An 11555-nucleotide genomic window follows, 5' to 3' on the forward strand; every position below is an offset into this window, starting at 1 on the left:
TATTGATTTTTTGAAGACTTTCCCTTAAAACCATCTTTTGCACTCAAAACCACCTCCTTATGCTAAAATCTGCTCTGTTTGTGTTTGCTCTTAGTTTTGAAGTTGCTTGATCAAATTTCCTGTGCTCATGCTCAAACCATTCTCCTCTCAATCAGTTTAACCTCTGCTTGATCAAGTTTGAATGAAATGGTTGTCTTTACATTGATTTAAAATGGTTAACCTCTGAAAATGAGTCAGAGCTGTCACAGTTCTTCTGCAGTAAAATCAAAAGTTCAGTTCAACTAAGAAGTTGATGATATAGTTGTTGGGACAGATGCAGTCAGCATCATAGTTTGAAGCAGTTTTTTAGCCTGCAATGCTGCAAATGCACAGTCAGCCAGGACAACTTTGTCCTGATTTGTAGTCATAAATACTTTCTTAATTATCAGTTATTAATTTGCTCTTATTGCCATATTCATATTTGGCAGTGTGGCTGTTCTGGGATCCCCCTGCTCTTCCATGAGCCTGTGTGGAAAGCATCAAGCAGGAACAGCACTCATTCCTGCCTTTCCTGGCCTATAAGGAAAGCCTAAGACAGGGAGAGAAACAGCAGAGGAGGCATCATAGAAAACAGAATGACACTGGTTACGTCAGAAGCAGAATAAAGGAGGAGCTGGGGTGGAGGAGAGTTGCAACAGCAGCTTAAAGAGGGAGCAGTAAAGCGTAGGCAGGCTAGAGCAGTTTAAAATATGATGGCATGAGTGTGATTAGCCAATAGCATGCTAAGAGCGGATCAGCTGGCAGTCAGCTGATGAGGGCTTGCAAGATCAGCTGATCTCAGTTATATGGTAGAGCTTGACTCCGTGGCCTGAACTAACGCTATACGCTGGATATTTAAACTCCAGTGCTAAAAAGCCGTAATGTCCTACGCTGAGTCATTACTATTAATACAGGATGCATTAATGAACTTATAGAAATTAGGTCAGTTTATTGTCCAAAGATCACATTCAATAGCCAATCCTGCCATTCCCACTTTGCTTTACTTTTTTATTATTATGTCAGTTAATCAAACGACCCCTGACACAATCTAACACTGTGGATAAGAGTTTGAAAACATCTGACCTCCTCCTTTATCAGATTACCAACCCTGTTAGTTTTCATCTGAAGAAAAAAAAAAGTTAAAAAAAGCCTTAAAGGCTGAATACCTGTGCCCTTCTTCACCATCTCCTCCCCATCTTCTCTCCTTCTCTGTTTTCCTTTCTCTTCTCAGCGTTTTCTCCTCTTTAACAAACAATCCTGGTTTAACTTTTACTGTTGCTGTCTTCTTTCTCCTCCTCCTCCTCCTCTTCCTCCTCCTCCTCGTACTCGTGTAGCCGTGGTCCTTCACCGGGGTCAGCTCCTTGGTGTGAGGGGTAAGTGGGAGCTCTCCCTGCCTCCTGATGTTGTGATCTTCCTTTTCTTTTGCCCACCTTCAAAACCTTCAAACCTCCTGAGACGGTGTCTTTATGTCCTAAGAGTGAAGAGTTCAGGTGTGAATGAAGACACATCAGGCTCTTTAATTTAGCTACAGGACACAGGAAGTTTTCTGAGGAGGATTTCTTTACTCCTTTACGTTAACCAGAACGGTGTTTTTATCCTTTATTTCTGCTGCATGCTGTTAAACATTTTATTTCTTCTGCTGGTGTTTAAAAGTTTTGTGCAGCAGATCCGTTGCATGAAAGAGCTGTGCTGAACTTTTCAAATATTCTTAATCTCTTCTCATTTCCAGTTGTGTAATGTGGATTTTGTTAAATAAATCTTCAGTTTGTCATGTCGTTCTACCTCATGTGATTTCTTGGCTCACGCTCCTGCTTGGTTTGTTTCTGACTCTCGACTTCCTTGTCTCTCAGCCAATAAGGTGTCTCCCACGTCGTCAGGCGGGGTGATCCACGTCTACGGAGACGACGGCTCTGAGAAGAGCAGTGGCAGCTTCATCCCGTACTGCTCCATGGCTCAGGCTCAGCTCTGTTTCCATGGACACCGAGACGCTGTCAAGTTCTTTGTCTCCGTACCTGGTAGGCATCGACAGATTCTCACACCCTGTATTTCCTATGAATTCAACTTTCTATAACTTAAAAACATCCCTGCTGTTGTCTTTTGATAATTCATCTCTGATTGCAGCATTAACCAGAATGGCCACTTTTAACAGCTTTTCTCCCTCACTATGTAAAATCCTTCCATTATACTAGAACATTAGCTTACTGTTTAATAAAGCAAAGAGCAATTCAGATGAACAGTCCTCCATTCAAAACAGAAAACACTCCTCTTTGGCTCTGAAAGAAGTCGCCAGAATGAAAAAAGACGTCTGACAAAGATTTAACTTTAGCATTACTTTTACAGTTAGCCTCTGACTCTGTAGAGGTTTTAAAAAAGCAGGATTGGGTTAAAGAAAATTACTTTTTAATGTAGCTGGTACTAATTGCATCCCCTTGTCTTTAACTTGTTTTTAAGTTCACCTTCTTGTTTCTTCTCTGTGTGTGACAGGAAATGTGCTGGCTACCTTAAACGGCAGCGTGTTGGACAGTCCATCAGAAAGTGAGGGCTCAACCGCGCCCTCCCAAGAGACGGAAACCCAGAGTGTCCACAACGTGCTGGTGCTGAGCGGAGGAGAGGGATACATCGACTTCCGTATCGGTGAGAAGTCAGATCACTGCGAACTCCACTGAAAACTTTAAAAATCTTTAAAAAATCAGCAAAATTTGGCAAAAATGAGTAAAAAGTGACTAAAATGGGCAAAAGCAGCAAAAAGGTAGGAAAAATGGGCAAACGTGGGAAAAAGTAGCATTTAATGGCCAAAAGCAGCTTGAATGGGTGAAAAAGGTGAAAATTGGAAGAAAGTAGTAAAAAGAAGTGGCAAAAAAGGGGCTAATTGCAGCAAATATAGATCAAAAGTGGCAAAAAACAATAAAAAAGCCACAGCAGCAGTCTTATAAGAGAACATTTCTTCATTAAAATGAGAGCAAACAGCCACACTGAAAGCTTCTCTTTGCAGAGAAGATGTCTTGCATGCCTCTTGACCAAATTCTGAATTTTTATCTTCCTGCTTGTCTGTTTTTGTCTTCAGGAGACGGCGAGGATGATGAGACGGAGGAGGGTGAGAACACTGCCGGTGGGGCTTCTCAGATGAAACCGTCTCTGTGTAAAGCAGAGCGGAGCCATATCATCGTCTGGCAGGTGTCTTACATACCTGAGTGACACCTGGGTCTGCTTTAACACCTCACCCACTCCTCCCCCTTATAAAAATCTCCCCTCCTCCCTCTTGAAAGCTTCCAGCAGCCCCAAACCTTGTAATTACCCCCGGTCATGTTAAAGTCCCCGTTGGCTCTGAATTGACCTTCCCAGCCGTGTATCGTCCCCTGTAACTATTCTGCCCCATCGACTTGTAACTTTAACGCCTTGTAAGTACCTCCTCTGATCTGTAATCTGCCTGCCATGCTGTTTGTCCCTCACAGGGCACTGTAACTATCTTCATGAGCCCTGTAACCCAGCCTCATAACTACCTCCCTCCTCTGTATCGATCTTATATTCACCCTGTAAGCACACTCGATCTCCTCCTATATTTACCTCAATTGTCCTGCCTGCATCTGCCCCCCCCGCCGCCCCCCCACTTAGTTTGTCCTCTGTGAAACCTTCAACCCCTCTTAAAGCGACGCCCAGAGCCCCGACATGCAACAATTCTACCAAAAAACAAAACCGGCAGCAGCAACAGGAAGGTGATCGACAGCACTGATGGGCTTTTCCACCAGGAATGTGTCTGATTTTTCTGCAAACAGCCAATCAGGAATCCAGAATCATTAACACCAAAATGAGGACCCAGTTTAGATGAAGGAAATGGTGCAGATGTCAGATTTTATGGCTAAAAAGGGTGTAGAGCATGAATACAAATCTATGAAAAGGCTTGTTTCTGCCTTTAGCAGAAGGAGGGATGTCAGACATTTAGATTCTTTAAATCGGTTCAAGAGCTTAAACTCTGGGAAAGATCTTTAGTCATATTTTTAACCAAATTCTGTTGTGAGGGAAAAAGAGCATCTTTGAATTCAATGGTTTGCAAATACTGACTCAAATGAGGACTCAAGTCCTTTTAGGGTCTTAAAAATATGCAAAAATCATCATAAGGTCTTTACAGTGCTGTGGATTATAGCTGCAAAACAAAGAAGAAAATACTTTGCAATCTTTTCACAGGACTGGTGTGCAGGAGAGGAATGAGCCCCGCAAATATGACAATATTTTGTGAAATTTATTCAGTGTGCAGGCAAATTTTTGATAATCAAAAACAATGAATAGCACAATATTGGATGCTTAGGGTGTCTATGTTGTTCAGGTATCAAAGAAGTATTGATTAGGGATGGGAAGGATTTCCAAATATTCTAATGTTCATTTAATAAAAATCCAACATTTCATATCTCAATTCAAAGATGTCATGTCAAAGTTTGATATCCAGGTTTTAAATTCTGGTGTTGTGACAACCCTAGCAACTGGTGTAGGAGGTTTGGATAGTGAGACATTTGAGTGTAATTAAAAGCTTACAGGACAAACACTCGTACTTATTATATATCATGATGGATTATTGCTCATTTTTCTTCCGCCATTAAGAATTCCACTCAGAAACAATGTTTAAATGGGCATTATCAGATCTTCTTATACATATCTGATGCAGCTGATTGTAAACTAAAGGATCAAAAAGTTGTGTAAACAGGGTTGTTATTGTGTCATGTCGAGGGTCTCTTTTCTCTCCTCTGATTGGCTGTTGATCAGACGGTTCGGTGTGAAGCAGGCGATCAGTGATGTGTCGTCTTTACGTGTACAGGGATTATTGTAAATCTGCAGAAACACCGACGCCCATCCTCTCCGTTCAGTATGGATTCATGCATCGATCTATCTGTGTGGATTAAATATTAAACATATTTGTGTGCTGAAAACCTCAACGGTGCATCTGTGCTCTCTTTATCTTCACAACACAGAAACAGAACCACACTTTAAGGCTTTTCCTGGAAGATTTACTGTTTTGGATCAAAACAGACACTGGTAAATGATTTTCAAACAGCCTGAACATGACAGAGGCAAAAGAAAGTTACATGGATATAAACCAGTTTAGTCAGCACAGTTGGTTTAAATGTTCAGAGCTTCAAACCAGTTCTCTTTAAACTCCAACACTGATATTCAACTAATCCCATAAATTTACAGATGATTTTAATGCTAAATGAAAGTCTTACATGTGTAGAAAAGCAGCAATTGTTCCTTTAATCTCTATTAAATGTTAATGGCTTTTATTGCAGGAAAAACTATATAAAATGAATAATAATAAATAATAATAAAAATAAATTATAGTATATAAAAGATCAAACCTAATCTAATATAAAATAATTTAATCTAATCTAATAAGATATAATATAATATAAAATAATATAATATATAATATAATATTATTTTATCTAATCTAATGTAATCTAATCTAATATAAAATAATATAATATAACCTAATACAGTTAATCCAATCTTATCTAATGTAATCTAATCTAATGAAAAATATTATAATATAATTAATATAATATATAATATAATATACAGTGATCTAATCTAATCTAATCTAATCTAATCTAATATAATGTAATCTAATGTAATCTAATATAATGTAATAATATAAGATTAAAGGAGAAATTTAAGAAAGTAACGAAGCACCTTTCTTTATCAGTTAGAGAATTCGAACAGCGAAACACCTAAATACTTCCGGGTCGTCTCACTCAGCTAGGAACCTTCCTACAGCAAGCGGAACACTTGCGCATCGCAGCCTCAGTCGGAAGATTTAAGCCGTTGCACTGTGTGGTGGCCATTTTGGCTCCATGTGAGCTTGGGTATTTGACAGTTAGGATGTAGCTCTGAGTGAAGGTGACCGTGGTTCAGGTTTGGAGCTGTTATCATGGCTTCGTTTCGTGTTTTTAGGAGGTTTTTCTGTGCAGCAGCAGAAACAGCAGCAGCTCCTCCAGCCAGCAGATGGGAGAGACTGAAGAACAGCAAAGCGGGTGAGAAACAGAGAAAACAGACATGCGCAGAAGCCTTAGTCATGGGTTAGCCTGGTTAGACCGGGTTAGGTCCACCGTACATTTAGATTTCTGAAAGAATCTACTGTGTTAAAGGGTTTTATAGAACTTGTTAAATAGTGTTTGCACTAATATCGTGCTACACTGTTTAAATAATGCCATCTGACTGATTGTTACACTTTTAGATGTTTTCTTTCTCTTGATAAGATGATTCTAAGAATACTACTCTTACAGACTACTGAGACATTTCACCATTTCATGAAAAATATTAGCTCATTTCGAATTTGATGGCTTCAACACATCTCAAAAAATTAGGGACAGGGCAACAAAAGGCTGGAAAAGAAAGTGGTACTAATTTTAAAAAGCCTGCATTTCTGATGGTATTAGTGCCTATGGCGTTGGCAGCTCTAACATCTGGAAAGGAACTATCAGTGCTGGAAAGTAGAGAGAGGTTTTAGAGCAGTGATACTCAACGTGTGGCTCTTTGTGATTATCCGTGGCTCTTTTATGTCTTAATTTGGAATATTATTCCCCCAGAAAACCTTAGAAAAGGGGAACTTTTTTTGCCCTTTTTCGCCATTCTTTGCCACTTTTCACCCATTTAAGCTACCTTGTGCCATTAAATGCCACTTGTTTTCTATTTCCCCCCCGTTTTTGCCACTCCTTCTTGCCATTTATCCCAGTTTTGCCACTTTTCACCCATTTAAGCTAACTTTTGCAATAAAATGTCACTGTTTCCTATTTTTCTGCCCACTTTAGTTACCCTTAACTCATGTTTTTGCAAATTTTTTCCACTTTTGGACCATTTACCTTTTCACCACTTTTCGCCCATTTAGGCTACCTTGTGCCAATAAATACCACGTTTCATTTTTTTTGCCCATTTTTGCACCTTCTTTTTGCCACTTTTTCCCCATTTTTGCTCTCTTCACCATTTTTTACCCATTTGAGCCACCTTTCCCATTGAATACCACTTTCCCTTTTTTGCCCATTTTTGCCACTCTTGACTGTTTCCTGCCCATTTTAGTCACTTTCACTCATTTTTCTTGCCATGTTTTTGCCACTTTTGGACTATTTTTTTGTCACCTGTAACTCAGTTCTTATCACTGAAAGCATCTGAAAGGGACAAATCCAGGATGACCCAGGACTACTGAGCAGCTAGAATCCTACGTCAGGCAAGAATGGGACAACATTCCTCCACCAGAAATTGGTTTCCTCACTTTGTTAACATTTACAGACTGTTGTTAAAGAAGGGATGCTACACAATGGTTAACATGTCACTGTCCCTACTTTTTTGAGATGTGTTGGCTGCCATCAAATTCAACATTTTTTTTCATGAAATGTTAAAATGTCTCCGTCTCAACATCTGCTATGTTGTTTATGTTCTGTTGTGAATCAAATATGATGATCATCGTCTTCATTGACATTCTACACAGTGTCCCAACTTTTTTTGGAGTTGGGGTTGTAAAGTAAAAACTATAGAGGGTTGCTGAACTTTACTAAGACCTCCAGTAGGACTAACCATCCATCCTCTTGTCTGCAGGTGTGTGGTGTCGCAGTCTGGCGTCCGACTACAAAGAGGCATGTCGAGAGATGGTCGTCGGTGCGTGGGAGCGACCAATCAAAGCCTCGGTATACGGCGCTCTGCTGGGCGGGGTCTGGACCTGCTTCTACACCAAACCTGACCAGTCGTCATTTGACGCCGCTCTACTGGAGCGCTCCAACCAGCTGGGCCTGCTGTCACCGTGGATACGTAACGCCACCTCTGACGGCCACGTTCAGAGTCTGGTGAAGCTCCGTAACGAAGGTCGGCTCCGCCACATCAGCCTCGGGTTGCTGACGCTGGTCTACCGGGCGGATTACGACCCGAATGTGACGCTGTACGAGGCCCAGTGCTCCAACCTGTCGGTGCCTTGGAGGGAGCTGCCTCAGCGAGTACTGGACGTGGGCTTCGTCGGCTTCTGGTGGATCCTGGACTTTAAGATGAAGGAGTACGATGTGAACGAGGATGAGTTCAAACACCTGCCAGCACACATGCGGCACACATCGCCCCCTAGTGTCCAGGAGGTGGAGAAGAGCGAGAGGCTGCACAAAGAGTCGTGGTTACCGCTGATGGTGGAGGAGGAGGAGACCAAAGTGGAGGACAGAAAGGAGGAGATCATCGAGGTGGAGAGTCAAACCAAGGAGGTTCAGACTCCAGCATGAACATGGAGGAGACTTTTTAAATATTCTACTGAGGATCGTTATTTTTCCTTTCACAACATGCTGACTCAGCAACAAAACCTCAGACTTCTGTTTTTAACCTTCAGCTGTCCTGAAGAAAACATGATCCATTCTCTCTAAAATAAGACCTAACAGCCCTAAAAATGAAAGGTTTATATTTATTGATAAATGCTTTTTGCTTCACATAAAGTGTTTAAAAAACACACTATAAACAATAAATCTGTCGTTAAATCAAGATATCTCTCTTTTTGTCTCACTCTCAGCTCCAGAAGGTCAGGGTGAGTTAGCTCTGGAGTTTTTTCAGTAAACAAATGAAGAATGTGTGTCACAGTACCAGAATATACCAATATTTGGCAGTTAGTTTTTAATGATCAAAACTGCAGCTGAGCTCCTTTACACTGTCCAAACTATAAAAACGTTACCCACATTTCCATAAATAGAGGTCTCTAAATATCCTCCCCTCTTAAGGCTGTGGGTCTGGATCCAGGTACATTGATCCCAAAGTGTGTTTCATCTGATCAGTGTGAACTAGAGCTGTGCGTCTCGACTGACCGCATGATTTGATTCTGATTATCATGCTAACAATCGATATCCCTGTGCATCAGGATTCATCCTGTTTCTCTGTATTACTGCACATCGCCACTCTTTTTCTATTGAGGCAATCTGCCAAACAAAACAAAACACAAACTCCTGATGTCAGTTTACATCTATTTTTAAATATCCTTTTTTCATTTAACTAAATGAGATCAAATGATGGACTGCACAGCAGCACAGGGGTTAGCGCTGTTGCCAAAGTTCCCAGTCAGGGCCTCTCTCTTGCATGTTCCCCCCATGCATGTGTGGGTTCTCTCTAAGTGCTCTGGCTTCCTCCCTCCACCAAAGACCTGCTCGTTAGGTTAATTGGTGACTCTAAATGGCCATGGGTGTGAGAGTGCCTGGTTGTTTGTCTCTCTATTTGGGCTGGGCAATTAATTGCAAATTAGATTAAATTGCAGTATGGTATGTCGCAATTTTCAAATCACAGTGCAATATTAACTTGATATGTGCCAAAATTACAGTTGGATACTATCTTTTTTCTTTGTTTATTCTCTAGACCAGTGTTACTCAACCCTGCTCAACCAAAGAGCCAAATTGTTAAAAAAAAATACAAGAGTCACAATCTAGGTGGTGGAAATTGGTGAAAATGGGTTAAAATGGTAATAAAAAAAGTCAAAGTGCTGAAATGGTCAAAAAAGTGGCAAAGAAGTGGCAAAAAATGGGTGAAAGTTGGCAACAATGAGGAAAAAAGTGGCAAAAATTGATTAAAGAATAAGTAACAGGTGGTAAAAAAGGTGAAAAAACAGTAAAATGTGGTAAAAAATGAGTAAATAAGAGAAAAAGTATCCTTCAATGGCAAAAAGCAGCTTAAATGTGCAAGAAGTGGCAAAAATGGCAAAAAGGGCGGAAAAAATTGAAAATAGCAAAAAGAAAGATAAATGGCAAAAAAAATAATAAAAACTGATTTAAAAAAAGAGTAACAGTTGGCAAAATTGGTAAAAAAAAAAAAAAAAAAAAGACAAGAGTGAAAAGAGACTAAAATGGACAAAAGTGGCATTCAATGGAAAAAGGCAGTTTAAATGGATGATAAGGGGGAAAACATGGCAAAAAACGGCAATAAGCAGGACTAAAAAGAAAAAAATAGATTAAAAATGGCAAAAAGGGGGTAAATCACAATTAAGGGCAATGGAAATATACAAACAAAAAATAAAGGTTGACAATTTACGCCAACTGTGGAAGTGTGGGAAACACACCGATTAATGTTACTTGCAATGTTTGACTTCTGAGGTTAAGGTTTATATTTTTAAGGTTTTCTGGGGGAAAATTATTTCAAACAAAGACAAAAGAGCCAAAAAAACATCACAAAAGAGCCATGTTTTGAGTATCACTGCTCTAGACTTTATTCAAACTTTCAAGCATCTTTTTCATTATTGTGGATTTTTTCTACAAAATTCCTGCTTTTCTTGCTTATGTATTTGTTTTTCTTTATCAAAATAAGAATAGGAGAAATGATCATCCTTTAATATAGCAATTGATATCAAATTTAGCCAAAAATGAGATATCTTTTTTCTAAATTGTGTATCTCTACCTTAATTTATCAAATATTGTGCTTGTTATAATATAAAATGATTTCTTTCTTATGTTTATTGAACAAATAAGAGGAGCAACCTAAAAATAATTCTAATGTTCCAAGCCTCTCAAGTCGGAGTGCTGTTGCAGGATGCCGCCACCAGAGGGCGCTCTAGTGTAAAAGACTCTACACAGCTGAGTCCATATAGGCAGATAAAACATGGATCAGAGAACTGGACTCTACTTAAATACAAGTATTAACATCCTAAATATACACCACTGTCTGTCAGTTAGAACATAAAATACCAAAAATCAGATTCAGCTGGAGACTTCTGAGTTTTTCAGCTCGATAATTTCACAGCCTCTTTAGAACATCATGTTCTTTTTTAAACAGATCTGCTCCTGCTCTCTGATCCAGGAAGTCTCAGCCCATTTTATGATTAACTATTGATTGAATAATGATTGGTCAGGTTTTGTCGACTAATCATCAAATATCTTTCTCCTTCCTGCTTCTTGATCCATATTCTCATTTACAGGATTACAGATAAACCTAGAAATAAAACTATTAGTCCTGTAGACAATTGATTCTCTGACTGGACTTCATCTATCCTTTCCTTCTCTCACTGAGGCTGCATTATAGTGACCTTTGACCCATATAACACATGGTCATTTTGGATACAGACGGCCCATAGCGCCACAATCTTCTTCATGAGTCTTTTGGGTGTCCGTCTGAAAGGCATTTTCACATGAAGCACTGTTGTCTCATACCATGCTCAGGCATGTTTGCTCCCCTCTCCCCCGCTGGCCGGCTTTCATGTTATTAACAGCATTCATGCCTGAGCACACGTCCATAAACAGGAGGTGGTGTCATGTGTTTAATTGGTTTGCAAATCCGCCATTAAGAGAAAGGACGAAGAAGCAACCACAGCAATTCACGCCAACATTGGCCAATGCTCAGTGCAGACATGGAGTCAAAACTATCAGTCATATTTCAGATTTACACTTCCACATCAATCAGGCCCCTCTTGCTCTGATTTTTAAGTATTTTTGGACAAATAATCTGTTGCAAAAACCCTGCCCTGACAGTTAAAGGGCCAAATTAAGCTATAAAGAGGCCTAAAATGATGTAGAATATAGCCAGGTTTTCTGTAATGGCTGATTCAGTCGTTAGCT

At 39.8% G+C, this 11555-nt stretch overlaps 2 protein-coding genes across 15 annotated transcripts in view; both read left to right on the forward strand.

Moving 5' to 3' along the window:
- mapk8ip3 (mitogen-activated protein kinase 8 interacting protein 3) overlaps positions 1-4932 on the forward strand; it is a 45434-nt gene extending 40502 nt beyond the window's left edge. For 13 of the 14 annotated variants that reach the window (XM_041817185.1, XM_041817184.1, XM_041817182.1 and 10 more), the window contains 4 exons: positions 1353-1391; positions 1869-2033; positions 2503-2652; positions 3083-4932. In XM_041817185.1, coding sequence (XP_041673119.1) covers positions 1353-1391; positions 1869-2033; positions 2503-2652; positions 3083-3213 — 485 coding nt within the window. In that variant the 3' untranslated portion in view covers positions 3214-4932. The remainder of the gene's footprint in view (positions 1-1352; positions 1392-1868; positions 2034-2502; positions 2653-3082) is intronic. The other variant, XM_041817189.1, reaches the window with a different exon arrangement.
- A 787-nt stretch (positions 4933-5719) lies between these two features.
- timm29 (translocase of inner mitochondrial membrane 29) lies at positions 5720-8511 on the forward strand. The gene is made up of 2 exons (XM_041817217.1): positions 5720-6038; positions 7597-8511. The coding sequence occupies exons 1-2, from the start codon at positions 5936-5938 to the stop codon at positions 8256-8258; spliced, it is 765 nt and encodes a 254-aa protein (XP_041673151.1). The 5' UTR covers positions 5720-5935; the 3' UTR covers positions 8259-8511.
- Positions 8512-11555: the final 3044 nt, after the last annotated feature.

This window comes from Cheilinus undulatus, linkage group 21, assembly GCF_018320785.1.
Source record: "Cheilinus undulatus linkage group 21, ASM1832078v1, whole genome shotgun sequence".
Lineage (NCBI taxonomy): Eukaryota > Metazoa > Chordata > Actinopteri > Labriformes > Labridae > Cheilinus > Cheilinus undulatus.